This window comes from Bos mutus, chromosome 6, assembly GCF_027580195.1.
Source record: "Bos mutus isolate GX-2022 chromosome 6, NWIPB_WYAK_1.1, whole genome shotgun sequence".
NCBI lineage: Eukaryota > Metazoa > Chordata > Mammalia > Artiodactyla > Bovidae > Bos > Bos mutus.
In genome coordinates this window covers 36568868-36589888 of record NC_091622.1, presented here as the reverse complement: position 1 = coordinate 36589888, position 21021 = coordinate 36568868, and the positions used below count along the sequence as shown (strand labels likewise).

The 21021-nt window shown below is 37.6% G+C and overlaps 1 protein-coding gene across 1 annotated transcript in view; it reads left to right on the top strand.

The window, feature by feature from the left end:
- PKD2 (polycystin 2, transient receptor potential cation channel) overlaps nt 1-20276 on the top strand; it is a 58789-nt gene extending 38513 nt beyond the window's left edge. Inside the window, exons 6-15 of the mRNA XM_005897800.3 lie at nt 283-511; nt 2867-3034; nt 5530-5711; nt 6853-6973; nt 10106-10204; nt 12648-12769; nt 13023-13140; nt 14466-14629; nt 17585-17732; nt 18078-20276. Coding sequence (XP_005897862.2) covers nt 283-511; nt 2867-3034; nt 5530-5711; nt 6853-6973; nt 10106-10204; nt 12648-12769; nt 13023-13140; nt 14466-14629; nt 17585-17732; nt 18078-18314 — 1588 coding nt within the window. The 3' untranslated portion in view covers nt 18315-20276. The remainder of the gene's footprint in view (nt 1-282; nt 512-2866; nt 3035-5529; nt 5712-6852; nt 6974-10105; nt 10205-12647; nt 12770-13022; nt 13141-14465; nt 14630-17584; nt 17733-18077) is intronic.
- The last annotated feature ends 745 nt before the right edge of the window (nt 20277-21021 follow it).

Below are 21021 nucleotides of genomic sequence, written 5' to 3'. Positions count from 1 at the left end.
GATCCCTGGGTTGGGAAGATCCCTTGGAGTAGGAAATGGCAACCCACACCAGTATTCTTGCCTGGAAAATCCCATGGACAAAGGAGCCTGGCGGGCTACAGTCCATGGGGTTGCAAAGAGACACGATTGAGCGCACACACACAATTGGGGTGACTTGTGGTTGCAGTTTTATTACCTTCTAGTGTAGGAACAGAGTAGATGACTGCATCATACATTCTTCCCTGACTGCATCCATGTGTTGTTTTTGATGTTATTGTTTTAATTGTTCTTATTACAATGCAGGTTACTGATCGAATTCCCAGCAACAGGAGGTGTGATCCCATCTTGGCAATTTCAGCCTGTAAAGCTGATCCGCTATGTTACAACTTTTGATTTCTTCCTGGCAGCCTGTGAGATTATCTTTTGTATCTTTATCCTTTACTATGTGGTGGAAGAGATATTGGAAATTCGCATTCACAAGCTACACTATTTCAGGAGTTTCTGGAATTGTCTGGATGTTGTGATCATTGTGGTAGGTTGGAGAACAACACCAAATCTCCTCTCTGTTATAGAAGCGTGTTAGAGTCTCTGCTGTCCTGACTTTTGTGGGTCTTTATCTTCCTGAAGGAGAATCTAAAATACTCCTCTGTGATAACAGCTTCAATGTTCCTAATTGTCTCATTTAGCATGAGTAACCCTTCTGCCTATGACGTGAAGAGGCATTTACAATAGGCTGTCCTTTGGCCACACTAATAATAAGAATAGCTTATTGATTCATATTTGGCTTTGGCATGCCGTATGAGATGTGGGAGAGATTATAATGTTTTGCTTATTCTGTTTTGGTAGTGGTGTAATAGGTACATTTGCAAAATCCTACACATCATAGAATTTTAAATATTTGGATAAAAATAAATACAAACAGAGTTCTAACACTTTCTTGTCACTTGCGTTGACATCATGGAATTTGAGGCTAGTTTTTTGGCTCAGCAGCCACAGAATTTTGCAAATATTTTCTTGGAAACTGGCTTCCCTATGCTATTGTTGTTATTTTTTTTAACTCAGTACTGACAAGACAACAATTCAGACAGTGTGCTTTTATAAGTACAGGAAACAGTTACTGGAACCCTACTTCTCCTTTGAAACCTTTTCTGACCCTGTAGAAATAGGGCATGCTTTCTGTGAAGCTTATATCAAAAAAAGAAAATTCTTCTGTAGATAGAGATGAGAATCTCAAAACTCAGAGTCACATAATGACCCAAACTCTCATAAATTCTCTTTCTTCTCTTTTCTCTCTCATTCTCTATTTTGAAGGAAGAGTCTCAAGGAAATTCAGTGTCTTTCTATGATATGATGTTGATGGCCTTCCCTGGTGATTCAGCTAATAAAGAATCCGCCTGCATTGCAGGAGACCTGGGTTCAATCCCTGGGTTGGGAAGATCCCCTGGAGAAGGGAACGGCTACCCACTCCAGTATTCTGGCCTGGAGAATTCCATGGACTGTATAGTCCATGGGGTCGCAAAGAGTCGGACATGACTAAGAGACTTTCACTTCACTTTACTTCTGTCTTTTTATAAACATTTGCCCTGGGCAGAGCTAAAACAAAGGGTACCTAGTTAGAGTTGGTAAAACTTATTTTTAGATTCAGTCAGTCAGTCTATGCAGAATACACTTATCAGTGTATTCCAAAAAGCTCAAAGGAAATATTCCTACCACCAGTGCAAAAAATACTAGGTGCAAAAAATACTAGGTTAAGACTGGGACTCCTTTACAGAGAAGAAAAGGAAGGTGGTGAGGTGGTCTTTTTCATCTGTGGTTGGCAGCCAGTCAGGTCTTGACTCTGATAATCACCAAGACAGCCATCCCAGCAAGGGCTGATGAAGTGGTCTGTGACCATGAGAAGAGAGAGAGAATGAACAGCAAAGGTCACAGCACTTGCCGCAGCCCAACTGCCATGGATTCAGGATCTACGTGAGGGCCAAACATTTATGGTTGGCCCTTAGCACTTTCCACACATACACGTCCATCCAGAGGTGATGAATGCAAGTAGGGCCCAGTATTCCCCTCAAACCTGGTTTATAGCCCAGAACCAAAGCGGATATGAAGAGTTGTATGGTCGTGAGTTAAAGGGCAGAAACAGGCAAGGGGGCCCTCTGGGCTACATCCTCCCACTGCAAGCCTTCTCAAGCCCTCTGTGCCCATCAGTCCCACCATCTAAGACCAAGCTCCTTCTTTCTTCTCACGAGCACTCCTTTTAATATGTCTCGATTTACCCTTCACCTGTGTTGTGTGATGTCAGCTTCTTCGAAGGTTTTTGTACTATTTGTCTTTGTGTGTTTATTTGCTCTTGAACCAGAGTATAATTTTCTTGAGGACAAAGTTGGTACTTCTTACTTCCATTTGTTCCTCTTGATCCCTACCACAGTGCTGTAGGTGCAGATATCCATGTATTTGTTGAATAAAGGAAAGGATAGATGGCTAGAGAGTGAGGAAATAGCCCCACAAATGAAAACAGAGAGTGAGATGAGGCCTGAGAAAGCAGAAGAGTAAGTGATTTAAAGGAAGGTGGCAGAAAAAAACAGAAGGCGTTCCTGTGTGATTTGTTTTGTAATAAAGTGACATCTCGGGTGTGTGCACATACACGTGTTCTCACTGAAATTCTGTTTCTAACTAAGGAAGCGCAAGTAGTGTATTGTTTCACTTTTTATGGCAGTGCTTACCGCTTTCTCTCTGGGTGTGTGAGTGACTTTTATGAATGCCATTGGGTGAATAGAGTGGTGAGCCCTAGAACTAATACACTGGTGAAGGAAAATAAACTAGTGATTTTAAGGTGAGCTATAGATTTCTAGAACACTGTAATAAAATCTTTATTTAATCTTTTGTTTTCCAGCTATCAGTGGTCGCTATAGGAATTAACATATACAGAACATCAAATGTGGAAGCTCTGCTACAGTTTCTAGAAGATCAAAATACTTTCCCCAACTTCGAGAATCTGGCATACTGGCAAACACAGTTCAACAACATAGCTGCTGTCATAGTGTTTTTTGTCTGGATTAAGGTAATTTATAAATTTCATGTTCAGATTTTTAATATTTTTTCTTCTTTTTGTTAGTGTGAGTCACAGAAAGTGTTGAAGGACCTGAATTTGCTTCTGTGGCCAAATTGAAGTAGCCAAAGCTGCTCCATGTATTATGACTGAAACAAACGAGCAGGACTCTCATGATCCTTTATCTTCACTGTTGAATGAGGCTCCTGGTTTCTTGCACTCTTGCAAGAACTGTATTTGTAGGTTTTGTTTAATAAATGTATTAAGAGCCCTTTTCAGTGTGTCTGCTGGCCTAGGGCACCTGGCTATACAGAGACAGAGACAGGTTCGAATTTTACCTGATGTGGGGTGACCAGGTGAAGGAAAAGGAACTAAGAAAGGGGAAGGATGGGGAAATGGAGGGGAGAGAGACTGCATTGGAAATGTTCTCTGGAAACAATGCCTCCTTTCCAGGTGGAGGTCTTAGGGAAGCTTTACCTAGAATTGAGGTTGGACAGACACCTCCTCCAAGTAGTGCCTTCAGGACTCATTTCCTTCTTCTCCTAAAGCATCACATGCATTTCCTTGTATGTGAAAGCGTGAGTCATGTCATATACAATAAGCCTCAATTCTGGAGATGCAGGAAATTTTAGTTCTTAGACAGCTGCCAGACTGTCACCAGTTAAGTTTTGTGATTGTGCCATCCAGATAGTAACTGCTATTAGTCACAAGTGACTAGATTTTAATTTAAAATTTAAAGTTGTATTGAAGAGCACCTTTATAGAGGGGACTTTGCAACAGTTACTTATTTTTTGGAATGGTATTCATAGCTAGAAGGCCTGAGATTTATCAGGGGGTTTAGACCTTGTTCTGAGTCTCTCATGCCATTTTTTCATTTACATATTTGTTCAAGAGAAACTATCACTAACATACCAAGCCATTATCACAAACTGTAATAATAATCACAATCTCATAGAAATACTGCTGGGAGCTGTATTAAGTAATGTTACAACAACCATCAAAAATGTCTTGTTATGGCCAGAAACAGTTTATAAGAGGTCTTTAAGTAAAATGCTAGATATTTTCTTTCAGTATGTGCCTCAGGCTAAGTGTTTAATTTAGTGCTTCACCTGTGAATATTTCGCTCCCAAGACCATGGGAACCATTAAGTTCTTTAAGGCAGGGATCAGAACTCTCCTTCTGATGGATGTCTCCATGTCCTTCCACCAGGGCTCCTAGCTAGAACTGTGTGGGATTCGTGCCCTCTGGGCTGGAGCTGCCCACTTTGGGCCGCGTCCTCAATGCCTCGTCTACACAAATGCACAACGTGGCTGTGCAGTCAGAGCCTGGTGCAGATGCTTACTCTGTACCCTGGCCAATGCCTGGCACACAGCTGATGCCCATTAAATAACAGTTACTAATATTCAATAAGTATTTTCTGGAGTTTTTTTAACTAGTGTTTTTTTTTAGGTTAACTCTTTTTGTTTTTGTTGGACTATGGTTAATTTACAGTGTGTTAGTTTCAAATGTGTTGCAAAGTGATTCAGTTATATATATATTCAGATTCTTTTCCACTATTCCTAGAGAAGGGAACACTGCCCACTCCAGTACTCTGGCCTGGAGAATTCCATGGACAGAGGAGCCTTGCAGGCTGCAGGCCATGAGGTTACAAAGAGTTAGACACGACTGAGCAACTTCCACTTTTCCTTCATAGGTCATTGCAAAATATTGAGTGTCACTCCCTGTGCCTTACCTAGCTAGTTTTCATTTGTGCGTTTTTTCCCTTTTATTTTAGTCTTTCTAGGGGAAAAATATCAATGATCATTTTAATTATAATTAAACTTGTTTTCTCTGTGTTTTAACCAACGTGTGAAATATAAGTGACATGAGGGCAGGGGCTTTCTTCTGTTCACTGGTATATTCCCAGCTCCAAGAACAATGCCTGGTATATGGTAGTCCCTCAACAAATGGTTGCTGGATTTGAAAAAAAAACCAAAACACATCTTTTTTGTCTCTCTCTTTTTTTGTTGTAAAATATACGTAAAAAGTCTACCATTTTAACTACTTTTAAGTGTATAATTCAGTGGTATTAAGTATCTTCACAGTGTTGTGAACCATCACCACCCTGCATTTCCAGAACTTTCTCATCATGCACGCTGCAACCTTTTTATCCGTTCAACACTAACTCCCCATTTCCCTCTATCCACTCAACACTAATTGTTTCTCGTTTTCTGCAGCTCCTGGGAACCTCTGTTCTCCTTTCTGTCTCTATGAATTTCCCTACTCTAGGTACCTCATATAAGTAGAATCATGTAATATTTGTCTTTTTGTGTGTGGCTTATTTCACTTAGCACAGTGTTTTCAAAGTTCATTCATGTTGTAGCATGCATCAAAATTTCATTCCTTTTTAGGGCCGAATAATGATCCGTTGCATGTATATACCACATTCATCTGTGGTATATTTTGTGGTAATGGGTAATGTGGTATATTACCCATTCATCTGTGTATATTTCCCCTCTCTTTTGCAGCTCTTCAAATTTATCAACTTTAACAGGACCATGAGTCAGCTCTCTACAACCATGTCTCGGTGTGCCAAAGACCTCTTTGGCTTTGCAATTATGTTCTTCATTATTTTCTTAGCATATGCTCAGTTGGCATACCTTGTCTTTGGCACTCAAGTTGATGACTTCAGTACTTTCCAAGAGTGTATGTAAGTATATATGAAATTAAGAAGACAAATTTAATCAGAGAAAACACTGCCTTCTCAAGGTTAAAGAAACCTTCACGGTGGCTGTGTAACTACCAAATATTTAAAAGTAGTGGTTTAAAATGAGAATTAATTCTCTTTTCAAAAACATTAACCCACCAATGCAATTATGATAATAATTTCTGAAATGCTAATGTTTAAAATAGAGCCTAAAAATACCATAGTAAGATATAGAATAACAGTTATCATAAACCAGCTCTGTCCCAAAGAATGAGGTCTTCTCAACACTAAATGCAAATGGTAGCATTTAAGACACAATTTGGCTCTATTTTTATACCTGTCAAATATTGTTGCCATACATTTAAACTTCAGCTTATTTTCTAAGAAAAAAAAAGCTATTTCTAATATTCAAGGAGAAGCACAAACCAATACAGGAATTTTCAGGTTTTGTCCCCAAATTCATAAACATAATATTAGAAATAGGTAAAGTAGCCAGTATCAGACTTCCATGGCCTGTACAAAGAAGTTAGTTAGGAAAGATGATGGTCATGATAATAGAAGTTAATAGGGCTTTGTGTACAAGAATGCCTAAATAATGGTACTGTTTCATGAAAGTTGGGAATGGAAACAATTTTACTGATTAAGACCCAGCATCTGGCAACACACAGCTGTTCTTGACCCTACTTTAAGTGCATTGAGAATATTGGATCTTCAAACACGTACAATTTTGGCTGTCCTTCAAAAATCTTTTTTTCTTAAGAGATTTTAAATTCATATGCAGGGTGACCATTGTGAAGATTTAGAGTTATCATCTTTTACCTAGATTATATATTAAATTCTTATAGTCAATTGCTTTATAAGTCATCTAATAATAATTATTACGTTTTCTTTTTAACCAAATGAAAATAACATATTTTGCATGAAAGCATATTATTTTTATTCTAGAAGGCTTTTAATTGCTCATATAAGTAGCAAGAGTTTTCCCAAGGGGTTGACAATTTTCTGTTATTTGGCAGCTTTCCACATTGATTTTTAAAAAAGGTTCAAAAGTATGAAATTATCTTTTGAGCAATGTTATGTCAAAAGAATGCTGGACACTCTTTGTTTTTGTATTGTGGTGTTGTGTTTTGTTTTGTTTTTATAGCTTCACTCAATTCCGTATCATTTTGGGTGATATCAACTTCGCAGAGATTGAGGAAGCTAATCGAGTTTTGGGACCAATTTATTTCACTACATTTGTGTTCTTTATGTTCTTCATTCTTTTGGTATGTACACTTTTGTTTATAGTGAGGTGATTTAAACTTCATAAATCACCATCATAAATCATCATCTCTTCTTTTCTTTCACACTTTATTCTCTATCAGTTTTTTAAAGACCTGGGAAGTAGAAAAAAGTAAATATTAGAAAACATGTTTTGTTTTATTTCTCATTCATTCACAGTTTTAAGTCTTTACCAAATATCTTTTCCATGATCTTTCATCTATATATATGTACTCAATTAAAAAAAAAGTAAATCAAGTGCAGATTTATAGTTACCTAAAATAGTGCTTTGCCTAAGAAGTAGAATATGCTTACACACTTCTTTTTTTTAACACAAATGTCAGCACTTTCATGATCACTTGCTTGCATGACTTTTCATTTCTCTCCTTCTTCTTTTCTTTTTTAAAAATAGAAAATGACAGAGCAAGCCAGATGCAGGGTACCAGGAGTGACCTTTGAGTGAATTGTTGCTTGTCGAGGTCAAGATAGGTTGTTTTAACTTATTCATGTTTCATATACCTAGAGACTGCATGCAAAGAATATTTCAAATTTTAATTTAAAACTAAATCTCACAATGAATGGGAGTTGTTTTAAATTTTATTTTCAAAAATATTCCTCTTATTCTCTTGGTTTGGTACAAATTCAGGTTTTTAGCATTTTGGCCTTTAATTAAGTGTTTTTGAACGGCATTTTGTTCTTCACCTTAGCATTTAAACATTTATTTGTCCACTCCACTAAGTATTAAGTTAGCTTAACCTGGGCTGTGGGTATTTTTCATTTTAAACACGATCACTTAAGATTTTCCTTATATTAACTATATCTTAAGAAAAAACAATGTTTCCATTTTTTGATTTTGTAAAGATCCTTTGTATAAAGTTCATTAATTCAGTTGAGGAGCTCCAGAGTTGGTCCAGTTATTTACTGGTCAAGTATATGGTGTTTACTGATTGAAAATTAGATGTACTTTAATTGGACTGAAGGAATCAGGAATAGCACTTACATCTTGCTCTCTGTACGTATCATGATTAGTTTTAAACTTAAGCCCCTTAAAAGTTTGTTTCCTGTAATATATCAAAGAAAAAAATAGAAAAGTAAGCCTTTGTCACTCTCTTACATTAGTAATATTTTGAATTCTGAAGCATCTGAATCCCAGAGTCTCTACTAAGAGAACAGAAGTCAGGAATTAAGAGTTCTGCGGCAGACCCTTTAGTTGACTTCAGGCCACTAAGTTTTCTCTGTACATCAGTCTGCCAGAGAGAGACATGATCATGGCAATTGGAAATGCTCAAATGCGGACATATTTGAATGTTGGCTTCTAACAGGCAGTGCCTCCTAAATTGTTCAGTCATTTTATCAGATCAATGCCTGGAACATGAAAAGCTCTTAGTTTTTGTCTTTATACTGAGATATTTATTTGTACTACTTCACAAAAAGGAATTGTTCTCCCTGTACCCTCCAGAGAGAGGGGAGGCTACTGTCAATACCAGTCTTTTTTTTTAATTCCCTGTAAATGGCAAGCCAAGGGCAGGGCTGATCACCATTCTGAGATGACTGCCAAGTGTTAATCTATTGCCCTCACTTAAGAAACCACAGTGGTGTGAGCTGGAGCAAAAGCCCCTCCATCAACAAGGAAAGACCTCCTATTCAAAGTCCGCCCCTCAATCAAGTGACACAGAATGGAAAGGCCATGAACTTCCTCTCCCACACCTTCAAGAACCATTCTAGCCACTTTCCATTTTTTAAAATCTCTTCAGAAGACGCACACTATAATCCATTTCAACTGACATTTGCAGGCATTAGTTATTGATCATTTGGAAAAGAGACATAAAACATTAGATGCCTGTGTGGGAAGAATGAAGGTGGGTTACAGTCCACTGACTGCAGCTGTCTGCCCTTATTATTGAGCATTAAGCCACAAACTTCTGTGTATTTCATATTCTGTTCTCATTTCTGATACAGAATCCTAAATGATATTCCTCCTTATTTCATAGAGATTTAGTAGCTCATTAAAATAATGGAGCTCTGATTTGTTTCTTCATCAGTCATCAATAAATATTTTTGGAGCCACCACATTTCAGGCAATATACTGGGTACTGGGAATGCAAGTAGTAAGGAAAATAGATACCAACCCCTCTCTTCCGACGATTCTGTGGACTTGTATGGAAAACAGACATAATACACCACTGTATAGTCACAAACCATAGTTACATGCTAAAAAGGAAAACCAAAGGAAGAACACGTTAAAGAAGGACCTTATCAGTTAGGTGTGATGCTTTGAGAAAATCCACTGGAAACAGGCATTGGAAATGCAAGTCATTATAGTGGGGGAGAGAAAAGTCAGGAAAATGGACTAACCACTACTGAATGATAATAATAGCTGTAAATAATGGAGCACCTGCCATCTGTTAATTCTGTCCTAAGTCCTTTACATAGATGAGCTTATTAATCCTTACCACAGGTCTGTAGTGGAGATACTACTATTTCTCCCATTCTATAAATGCAAAGACAAATCAATTTTAGAATGAAGAATGGAAAAATGAATATAGTCTTGGCAGCGTCAAGGTAGAAACCCAGGTTTGCTTGCCTTCAAAGTCTGTGTCTTTTCCACTGAGCTTTTCTTGACTTATCTTTTCTGCTAGGCCTACCATCTTTCTATTTGTGGAGGTCTTTTTAACTGCTTAAAATATGTTCTGCAAACCTCAACTATTATAACAGTATTTGAAATAAGCATAGACTCCACTTGTCTGGCTTGACTACTGAAGTTTGAGAACCTATTTAGAGTTCTACACCTCTAATAATTTATGTCAAGTGAAAAATGTACAGAACATAGATAAGCAAAAGTAATAAAATACCCCACCATTCCTAGGTAAATACATTAATATTTTATTGTATTTCATTCTTGTCTCTTTTTGAAAAATATTGCATTTGTAAGTAAGAATATATATTGCATTTTTATTTGCCATAACAAAGGAAAAACCAATTTTCCCAAAGAATTTGGTAGCAAAACTATTAATTGATGACTTCTTGAAACAGATTGTTTTTAAAAAAAGGTCAAATGTGTCAAATTTTAGATTGATGTTTACAAAATATATATAGGTTTCTTCTTTAATCTCTAAATTTCTTTGATTTACAAACAGAATATGTTTTTGGCCATCATCAATGATACTTACTCTGAAGTTAAATCTGATTTGGCCCAGCAGAAAGCTGAGATGGAACTCTCGGATCTTATCAGAAAGGTATGACAAGCCCTAATTCTCAGAATCATTTTATTTTCTACATGAAATAAACGTTGTTTCAGCCAGATTGCCAGATCAACATGATCCACTGACACCATTTAAAATAAAGAGTAGGTGGTTTGTTCCAGGAATAAGTTACATGTTCTCTATGTTGGAAATAGGGATAGATACACTGCTATCTTAGATTTAAATTCTGGGAATCCTTTAATGCCCTAGAATTGAATTCTCAATAATCTCTTGCCTCTTAACAGCTTAGCTGCTGGGTTCATCCTCTTTATTTATTTTGACACCTTCTCTAGTCAGCTCTCACTTTTAGATCCAGAGTTCAGAATAAACGGGAAGAGAAGATTATATAAAGACATTTCCCCTTCTTCTATCTTAATTTTGATTTTTTAAAAAAGAAAAGTTTTAGAGGCAAATATTTTGTTGTTCACACTTTACCCTTGACCTTCCAGGGAAGTTTTTAAATAGTCAAAGGAAGAAGTCCTTGGATCAAGTACACAGCCTAAGGTCCTGAGAACTTTCACCTATGTACCTTCTCAGGAAGTGTTTAATTGTTAAATGGAAGGGCAGGACAGGAAAGCTGGGCAACTTTGTTCTTCTCCATGTGACTTCTTTACTTGATTTGAAGTATAAAACTTTAGCAACAACAAATAACTACATCTGAAGTACACAGCTTGTTGCCAGTCATCATCCTGCTGGATACAGTGGTTCCTTGACCATAATATTTTTCTGTTTGGTTCAAACCACAGGACAATGTTGTCTGTGAATCATGTTGAAACAGAGAACTTCCGCTTTGTAAAACAAAGACCCCTGGACAAGACCTAACATTTGTGTTATCCTGAATTTTACATAACAGTTGATTATATTCCAGCAAATCCCCAGGGTAATTACAAGCAGTCTTTACTTTGCTCTTTGGGTATGATGTGCACAATTTCAGTGATTTCAGTTAAATAACACCAGCCTTTCAGCACAGTTCAAATTTCAGTTATTGCAATATACTGACTGAGAAGTCGCATACAGTACAGACTTCACTTTCAGTTATCACAGTATATTTCAGTTATCATAGCATGTTAACTGTGAATAATAGCAGGAAGGACAAACTTCACTACCAGCTCTGTAAGTCATTACATAAATAACAAATGTGCCTCATCATCAGTGACTCATAATGTCACTTCTTTCAGAGTCAAAGGTTGGTCCCTGAGCATCTGCTAATCAGTTTATGCACAAAGTTTATAGTCATATTGCCTCCTTATCTCCCAGTGATAAACCCATGTGACATTTTATAAATATGCATAATTAAAGGAGAGAATAGGCCAACAAAGAAGAAAGTACAGCAAAGAAACAAAGAATGATAACACTGGAAGTGAAATTAAAAACATTGGATTTTTAGAAGAAATACATAGCTGGCCATTGCTACGTTGACATTTGTTGACAATTGTTGACATTGCTACCTCTCAAGAGCTTGAGAGCAGCCAGAAGGACTAGTGAAGGCATGTTTATCAACATAAATGAAGAAAGAGATTGTGACAAATAGGATGAAGATGTCTTGATGCTGGCAACTAATTTCACATTAAAGGGACTCTCAGAGATATTTCACGACTTCGGAAGTGCAAGGGATAAGATATTGGAAGCTGATCCAGGTTAAGAAAGGGTTATAACTCATCAAGACGTAGAAAAGATGCTCACTTAATAGTGTATGCTGTATAGTAACAAGAAGAAGGCAATGATTGTTTGGAATACTCTGAATAAGTTTTTTACAAAGAAATAAAACTTCAATGTTTCTATTGTTTAAAATGTCAGTGTACTAACATAATCATTTTACTCTTTTTTAAATTTCCTCATAGATTTGTAGCCTACACCGAGGGAGTTTTTAATGTTTTAACAAAAATTTCAAAGGTCACAAAACAGTTATAATTTTTCCTGTTGATTAGTTAACATTGCTTCACACAGTTGTACTGTCTCGTACAGCCCCGCGCTGTTGTGTATAGCAAGGACTGCGGTGTATAGTGAAAAATCCTCATCTCCTTGTCATTGAAGTGTTTGTACACCCATGAAAGGAAATTATCAACTGTAAGATAATATAGAAAATAATTAATCTATGACTCAGGTTTCTTAGTTTTCTTAAGAAATATTGCACATTCCTACATACTCTGAGGCAGACAGCTGAGGAATGTACTGACTTTCGTCCTGTACACTGAACTTGAATACAAACCAAAAGATCCCTAGTTCTTCTTCATTTACTGAAAGACCTGACTCCTCCCACACGAGCGTCATGGAAAACTCGGGATGCATTTGTCAGTCATCCCACCCGCACCTGTTTTGTGGTCCATTTGTGTGAGATACTGTTCTGGTCACTGAGTTTACAGTAGTTACCACTGTAATTGAAAGGCAGAACAAATGAAAAAGGAGGATAAACTAAAACAGTCTTTCTTTCCGGCAGGGTTACCATAAAGCCTTGATCAAACTAAAACTGAAGAAAAATACTGTGGATGACATTTCAGAGAGTCTGCGGCAAGGGGGAGGCAAGTTAAACTTTGATGAACTTCGGCAAGATCTCAAAGGGTAAGAATCTCAATTTGCCCGTGCTGGGAAAGTCCTTATGTAAAGATAAATCCTTAGTGCTAAGTCTCCTTCTAGCTCGAGTGCTCATAGAGACACGTTTGTTTCAGAGGTGAGTGTCTTTCTGGAATGTATTCTAAGAGGAGGACGGCCCTGACTCAGCAGTTTCTCCTTTCCTCCCACATGTCAGAGTGTCTGTGTTTGGGATGGATCGTGTGCATGGATGAGTTCATCTGTAACCTCTCCCTAATTTCAGGAAAGGCCATACTGATGCAGAGATTGAGGCAATATTCACAAAATATGACCAGGATGGAGACCAGGAACTGACTGAACATGAGCACCAGCAGATGCGAGACGACTTGGAAAAAGAGAGGGTGGGTCTGGTTTAGGAGAACATGATTGGTTCAACACCTGCAATATTTCAAACAGCTTATTAAGTAGTGGGTTATTGGGAGCATATGTGTCTCTCTCTCTTTCCCTCTGTCTTTCCATTGATGTAGTAGTACCCTGCCTACTCCAAAAAGGATATATAACACCATAATATATTGAAATGTATTGTTTGCATAAATGTAGAAAAATAGAGTGAAGCAGAACAAAACTGAGATATAAAGGCAAACCTGAATGAAACTAAAAAACGCACTTCACAAAAAAATATACTTTTTTTATTTTTATTTTTTAATTTATTTTTAATTGGATGATAATTGCTTTATAATGTTGGTTTCTGCTGTACAGAAACATGAATCAGCCATAAGCATGCATATACCCTCTCCTTCCTGAACCTCGCTCCTGCTACCCACATCCCACCCGTCTAGGCTGTCACAGAGCACCAGGTTGAGCTCCCTGTCATGCCTAATAAGATTGAGCAGCAGATTTAGCCCTAAGCTTTCTAGTAACCCATTTGAGGAAGACTTTGAGTAGTTATATACTTCACAGTGTCCATGAGAATGGGGAAAAAAGATTTCTCAGAAGAGATAAATTTAGTTGTTCTTAATTTATCATGTATAATGAAATAAAACTAACTACTGCCTTCCATTTGAATATTTACTATGAAACTGTTAAAAATAAGCTTACATGAGCTTTTATAATCAGAAAAAATAATTTAAAGTTTTAACATTAACTTTAAAAATAGTTAAACAAACCCCAGAAAATCCATGCTAATTGAAATACAGAGAATGCAAATGAATGTTACACAAAAGTTAGTTCCTATGAGGAGACAGTATAGAACAGTGGTTTTGAAATGCTGCTCCACAAGACAATGCCCATAAGTGGAAAAACTTCACCAGTCATAGTGAAATATGAGCAAGAAGACAATGAATAATATTTTCACATGGCTGTATTTAGTCAAAATTCTTACTCTGAGATGGTATCCTTCCTTACTTCGTAGCTATTACACATGTTCACTTTTATGAAAAGGTGAAAACATATTTCTTCATTTACTTTTTTCTCTGCTTTTCTGTATTTTTACTGTTCTTTCTTGTCCAGACAAGGAGTTAGCAACTTCTTGCTGGTCATTAAAATCTATTTCGAACATTTGCCAGTACGTGAAACTGAAAAGTGTGAGGATCACAGTCTGGTGTTAACCTCACAGGAATCCTAGGTGAATGGCACACAACCCTTTCCCATTTGTCCCGGTCCTCCATGAAGCTTCTGTGGGGCCCCGGGGTTCCCACCCGTCACTCAGTGATCCCGTGTTCTTCAGGAGGACCTGGACTTGGATCACAGCTCTTTACCACGACCCATGAGCAGCCGAAGTTTCCCTCGAAGCCTGGATGACTCTGAAGAGGAAGATGACGACGACAGTGGGCATAGCTCCAGAAGGAGGGGCAGCATCTCCAGTGGGGTTTCTTATGAAGAGTTTCAAGTGTAAGTATTGAGGAAATGATAATTCGAGTTGACAAGGGGCTTCCCATGTGGCTTAGCTGGTAAAGAATCTACCTGCAATGTGGGATACCTGGGTTTGATCCCTGGGTTAGGAAGATCCTCTGGAGGAGGGCATGGCTACACACTCCAGTATTCTGGCCTGGAGAATTCCATGGACTATATAGTCTGTGGGGTCACAAAGAGTCAGACACAACTGAGCGACTTTCACTCACTCATTCACTTGAGTTGACAAGAGTCAAAATGACACTAACTAGCTTTTCCCACCTCTCTCATTTTGGTCTTTTCCATAACTAATTGTCAGTTCTTTTTAATAAATATTATTGGTGTTCTTTTCTCCTTATGAAAGTAATTTGTTTATTATAGGAATTTTTTATTTCATTTCTTATTCTTTCCAACTCCAGAATTTCTATTTAGTTCCTTTTAACAATTTCTCTTCTTCCTTGATTGATATTTTCTATTTGATGAGGTGGTGTCATCACACTGCCCTTTATTTTTTATTTTTCTACATGACTTAGTTTAGCTCTTTGGATATATTTATAAGAGCTATGTGGACTGTTTTGTCTACTGAGTCTATCTGGGCCCTCTCAAAGGCAGTTTCTGTTGCCTGCTTTTCTCCCTCCTGTGTTTGGGTCACATTTTCATGTTTCTTTGTGTGTCTCATAATTTTTTTTTGAAAACCGGAGATGTTAAACAATATTAAAAATACTTATAAATTCCCCTTCCCCTCAGAGCTTGTTTTTGTTGTCATTTGTGTATTTGTTTTTTAGTGACGTCTGTTTCCCCATTGTGAACCTCCAGTGTCACTTCTCAGAGGTCACAGCCCGGACCACGCACACAGTTATCCTGGGGAGACAGGACTTGCAGGTCTTCCCCTGGGCTCTCTGTTAAGCCTTCTGCCTCTGTTGATACTGCATCTGCCTCTTCAGTTCTCATAATTGTTGGCTGATTGGTCTGTGATTTTCATCAGTGCCTTGGGATACAAATTGCTCCACACTCTGATCCAGTGAAATTCAGGTGCCTTCTCAGGGGGAGTTTTTGAAGCCAGTCTCTGGCTGACTTCTCTCTCCTGGTTCTCTCTGGTAAACTAGCTGGTAAATGGTTTAACTTGATGATCTCATGAAGTGACCAGCCTCCTCTTAACTGCTTATCACCACAATCTCCATTGTTTTCAAGAACACTCTTAGGCTTGAATTTCTGCAAAGTTTGTTCCAAATAAAGCCAGTTCACTTAGGGAAGCTTTGGAGCTCTGTTCTGTGGCCTGACTGTCCTTCCAGGCAAAACCTTGGTGTCACTGTTCCAGAGCTAGTGGGCCATTTCTCTCACAGTGACACCCCTGTTTCATGAGCCTTCGGTGTTCTCAGCTTGCCTTTCCAGGCATGGAAAAATCTACCCTCCAGCTGGAAGTTGAGTGGAAGAAAAAAATCCCGTCTCTTCAGCCATTCTTGTCTGAATTAGAGTCTCTGCAGTGTAGATTTGGAGGTGGAGGTACAAGGATGAGAAATACTGACAGCCTGACCCTTTCTGGGAAATAAGTATAGCCCTCCAGTAGGAGCTGACAGGAGAGGGCTAAGTGTTCTTTGCTGACCCACCCCTGGAGGTGGTAAAGAATCCCCTTGCTGATTCAGGAGATGCAGAAGACACAAGTTCAATCCCTGAGTCAGGAAAATCCCCTGGAGGAGGGCATGGCAACCCACTCCAGTATTCTTGCCTGGAAAATTCCATGGACAGAGGAGCTTGGTGGAGTACAGTCCATGGGGTCATAAAGAGTTGGACACAACTGAGTGAGCACACATATGCCCCTAGAAGATCTCTGTCACACAGAGCTAGGGAGCAGGAGAGAGAGAGCAGATTGTAGTTCAGATATTACTAAAAAAAAAAAAAAAAAAAAAGCTTCTTATTGTATGCCCTTGAGAAAATTTCCAGAAATTTTTTAAAAATTAATAATTTTCAACAGTTATGGTTGTTTCAATGGGGAGAGGTCCTCCAGGGCCCTCATGTTACCATTCCAAAAGTTTTGTCTCCTTTTTTAAAAGTATTTATATAACATTGTGTTTATTCAAAAAAATGGGATCATAAGTGAGCATAATGTTTTCTAACTGCTTTATTTACATTATAAATAATGTCATTCTATTTCATGATTAGAATGTAAACATCATTCTATTGCATGAAACATTCTGTCACAGTATAATTTCTGGTGTCTTCGAATTTTATTGTGTAAAGAAACAAGAATATATTTAAGCAATTTTCTATTAATTTTTAACAATTTTAATGACCTACTATTACTAAGCAGAACCCCAGAGAATATCCTTGTAGTCAAAAATTACACATATACTTATTTCCTTTAAAACTTCTCAAAGGACAGCCTGGATGGGAAGAGAGTTTCAGGGAGAATAGATACATGTATATGTATGGCTGAATCCCTTTGCTGTTCACCTGAAACTATCACAACATTGTTAATTGCCTATTGTTGTTTAGTCGCTAAGTCGTATTGGACTTTTTTTGTGATCCCATGGACTATAACCCACCAGGCTCCTCCGTCCATGGGATTTCCCAGGCAAGAATACTGAAGTGGGTTGCCATTTCCTTCTCTAGGGGATCTTCCAGACCCAGGGATCGAACCCTTTTCTCCAACATTGGCAGTTCCCCCAATATAAAATAAAAAATTAAAAAAAAAATGGTATGTCTGAAAGATAGATAGGCATACCTTTTATGGTAGACATACTTCTGATAAAATCTTGACTCGCAAAAGAACTGTGCCAGTTGGCATTCCTACCAGCAATGTATGAAAAATCTCTAAAGTTCTAGACTATTTAGAAAGTTTTAGATTATAATATTGTTTAAGGAAAAAATCTTAGCATTTCCATTTGATAAGACAACTGGGCTGAAAAGTCAACAACACAAGATGTTTTTGTCCCTCTCAACTGTGGTTTCCTACAGCCTAGTGAGACGAGTGGACCGAATGGAGCACTCCATCGGCAGCATTGTGTCCAAGATTGATGCTGTGATAGTGAAGCTTGAGATTATGGAGCGGGCCAAACTGAAGAGAAGGGAGGTGCTGGGAAGGCTGCTGGATGGAGTGGCTGAGGTTAGTGGTCATCTGAAACAGAAACACCCTGATTTTATAAAATATCAAGGTCATAGTTTAAGTAACCCTTAATCTAAGAGGATGTTTTTCCCCATACGTGCAAATCAGTGCAGATAAAATGGTAATCCAGAGCTGTTGCTTTCTTAATACTCTTCACACTGATGATACTGCCCTCAAAAAAAAAAAAAATTGCTCCAGTGATTCTGAGAATTGTTGTTAAGACTGGTATTGTTCTAGCCTTACCTAAGTGGAATTATTGGATCCCCAGATTTCCGAAGGCAATTCCTAAATTCATGAATATACATCAGTCCACCTCAACACCTTGTTTTCTTTTTCCTTCATTAGGATGAAAGGCTGGGTCGTGACAATGAAATCCACAGGGAACAGATGGAACGGCTTGTGCGAGAAGAGTTGGAACGCTGGGAGTCTGATGATGCAGCTTCCCAAATAAGTCATGGTTTAGGCACACCCTTAGGACTAAATGGTCAGCCACGCCCCAGGAGCTCTCGCCCTTCTTCCTCCCAATCTACAGAAGGAATGGAAGGTGGAGGTGGAAACGGGAGTGCCAATATTCATGTGTAGGATGTGTTCTTAATAGGTGAGAAGGTGCCTGTTCTGAGTTGCCATAACAAGTACACTATTTATGTGCCCTGACCACCATATGATGCTGGTCTTTGTGACCAATCATTAATTCTTCTGCACTTTAATTTATTTTAAATAAACTTTGCCCATGATCAAAGAAGATGTTTCTTTTTCTCATATAAGAAATTCAGATGTAAATATTGAGTACAGAAAAAAATTCTTTGTAAAGTATATTGAGTGGTGTGCCCACTTGTTACCATGACTGAGTCTCCTCAGTTGACAATGAAGTAGCCTTTTAAAGCTAGAACTGTCAAAAGGCTTCTGAGTTTTATTTCCAATCACAAAAATCAGTATTGTCATTTTTGCTAAGTGTGTGAAGGAAAATAGGGGCATTCCTTTCCACTCAGGCTTAGCTCATAGGCTTAATGCATAGCTTTCTTTTAAGAAAGGAGGCTTCTATTTTAACTACCTTCCTGGGGTACACTTTTCTAAAAGATGAATTGGAAAAGAATCCCAAACCATAGAATGGGTATGTAGTCATTATGCTAGAATTTGTATGAATGGTTATGATAAATGTTGAACACTATGTTTTTTTGTTATTTTATATCTAATGCCTGTGGGACTAACCATTTCACTTACTTTTTACTTTATTTTCACTCTCATTTGAAATGAGCTGCATGAAACCATCAAAGATCAATTGTGAGTTAAATGTCATTTCTCCCAATAACATAGGAGAATTGGAAAGAGCCAAATCACTAAATTTGATGTTTTCCTTAAAATTAGTTTAGTATAAAGATTTATCTGTATAGTCTTTTGCTCATGTGGCTGAACTTATTTGCAACTAATCTAGGAAGATAAACTTACTAAAATTTTTAGGATGTATCAAAAGTTTTGATTCAGCAAATATGTTCATTTTAAACGAAATATTAAGAAATTTGGAAATTCGTATAAAATATTATAAAACTAAGACTTGAGTTTTAGACTGTTTTAAGAATACAGAACTCAAATACTCTTGATCCTGCATTTCAAAATTAGAATTTATAACCTAAGTGGGATTCATTTTAATGAAAAAGAGTTTTGGTTATTGAAAGTTCAACCATCATCAGAAGGTATCAGCCAAAGTTTGAGTTTGCAGGGGTTTTAATCACCTCTTTTTTTCATTAGGAGAGGGGCTCACCAAATTTATGGGGAAGAAATCTATTTCTTAACAAAAACTAAAAATCTTATTTTTCAAAACTGTTATGTATGCTGACCTTTTGAGAGCTAATGAGACAATCAAGAGAGAATGCACTGGTGAATAATTCTCACTTGGAGAATAGCAGAGAGACCTGTTTCTCATACTATAGCTTAAATTCACATAGTTGCTTATTTAACTGGTAGACTTTGTCAGTCAAGTTTTCAAAGAAAACATGAGCAAAAAAACCTTTTTAAGCTGTCTTCTACAGAAGCGATACAGATTGCATTTCTTTAACAGTTATTTCTTATTGCTCGTCTCCATCTTTGCTTTCCTTTGAATATTTTTTTTGAATAAAGTTCTTTATTATTAGGTACTAAAATTTGCATTCCAGGGATATTGGGTGTACGTATTTATGTATGTGTACCATGTTGTTACATGTAAACAAGCTTCAATTTGAAGTGCAGCTATTATGTGGTATCCATGTGTATTGACCATGTGCCATATACCAGTTATGGTCACTAGAAAGTCTTTTTATGATACTTACTATTATTTTGTGTTTTCATTTCACCTGTAAAAATTTGCAGAGTTCTTTCTTTTTACCCATATGTTACATTTTTTTCTTCTTTAGTCATGAAGAATTCCCACCTCGTCCCTCCCCTATCATCTTCCTCTTTATATTGGTACCATTAAGAAACTGTTACATATGTAAGTCTCAATAATTGGGAATTTCATTAATGTGTAATACTGAGCACTTTACTTCTTAATAAAGACTTGATATAATAGCAGATATAAGAGTTGGTCTGTTTCTTAGTAGAAGCAGTTGGGTGATTTGTTTTCTGTTATGAGACTAACAGTAAAAGCTCAAACCTTGAAAAAGGTATCTTTTTATGTTCAAAAACAACAATGGACACATTACTTTTTCTGTAGGATGTACCTCTAGTAAATTATTCTAATGATTACATAGTATTTCCTAGTGTACAGCCACCACATTGTACTTAACCATTCTGATTGGCTCCAATATTTCTGCTGTTTCAAAATCTTTGTTCATAATTCCCTTGCTGACTTTTCATTCTTTCCTCAGTGGGTACATGAAAAGAGTTGGACTGTTGAGTCCCTGGCACATATTTAATTTTACCCAGGACTGTCAGGTTGCTCTCCAGAATAAATGCAGCCGTCTACAATTTCACTGCTGCTGCTGCTGCTGCTAAGTCGCGTCAGTCGTGTCTGACTCTGTGCGACCCCATAGACGGCACCCAGCAGGCTCCTCCATCCCTGGGATTCTCCAGGCAAGAACACTGGAGTGGGTTGCCATTTCCTTCTCCATACAATTTCACTACATGCATCAAAGTACCAGCTCTACCCACACCCTTACCAGCATTGATACCGTCCAGCTTCCCAAAATCTTTGTAATGGAATGGTTTTGAAATAAGGTCTTATTCTATTTGGCATTTCTCTGATTCTTAGTAAGACTGAACACTGCCTTATATAGTTGTTCAACATTTGGATTTCCCTTTTTGTAAATTCCCTGTT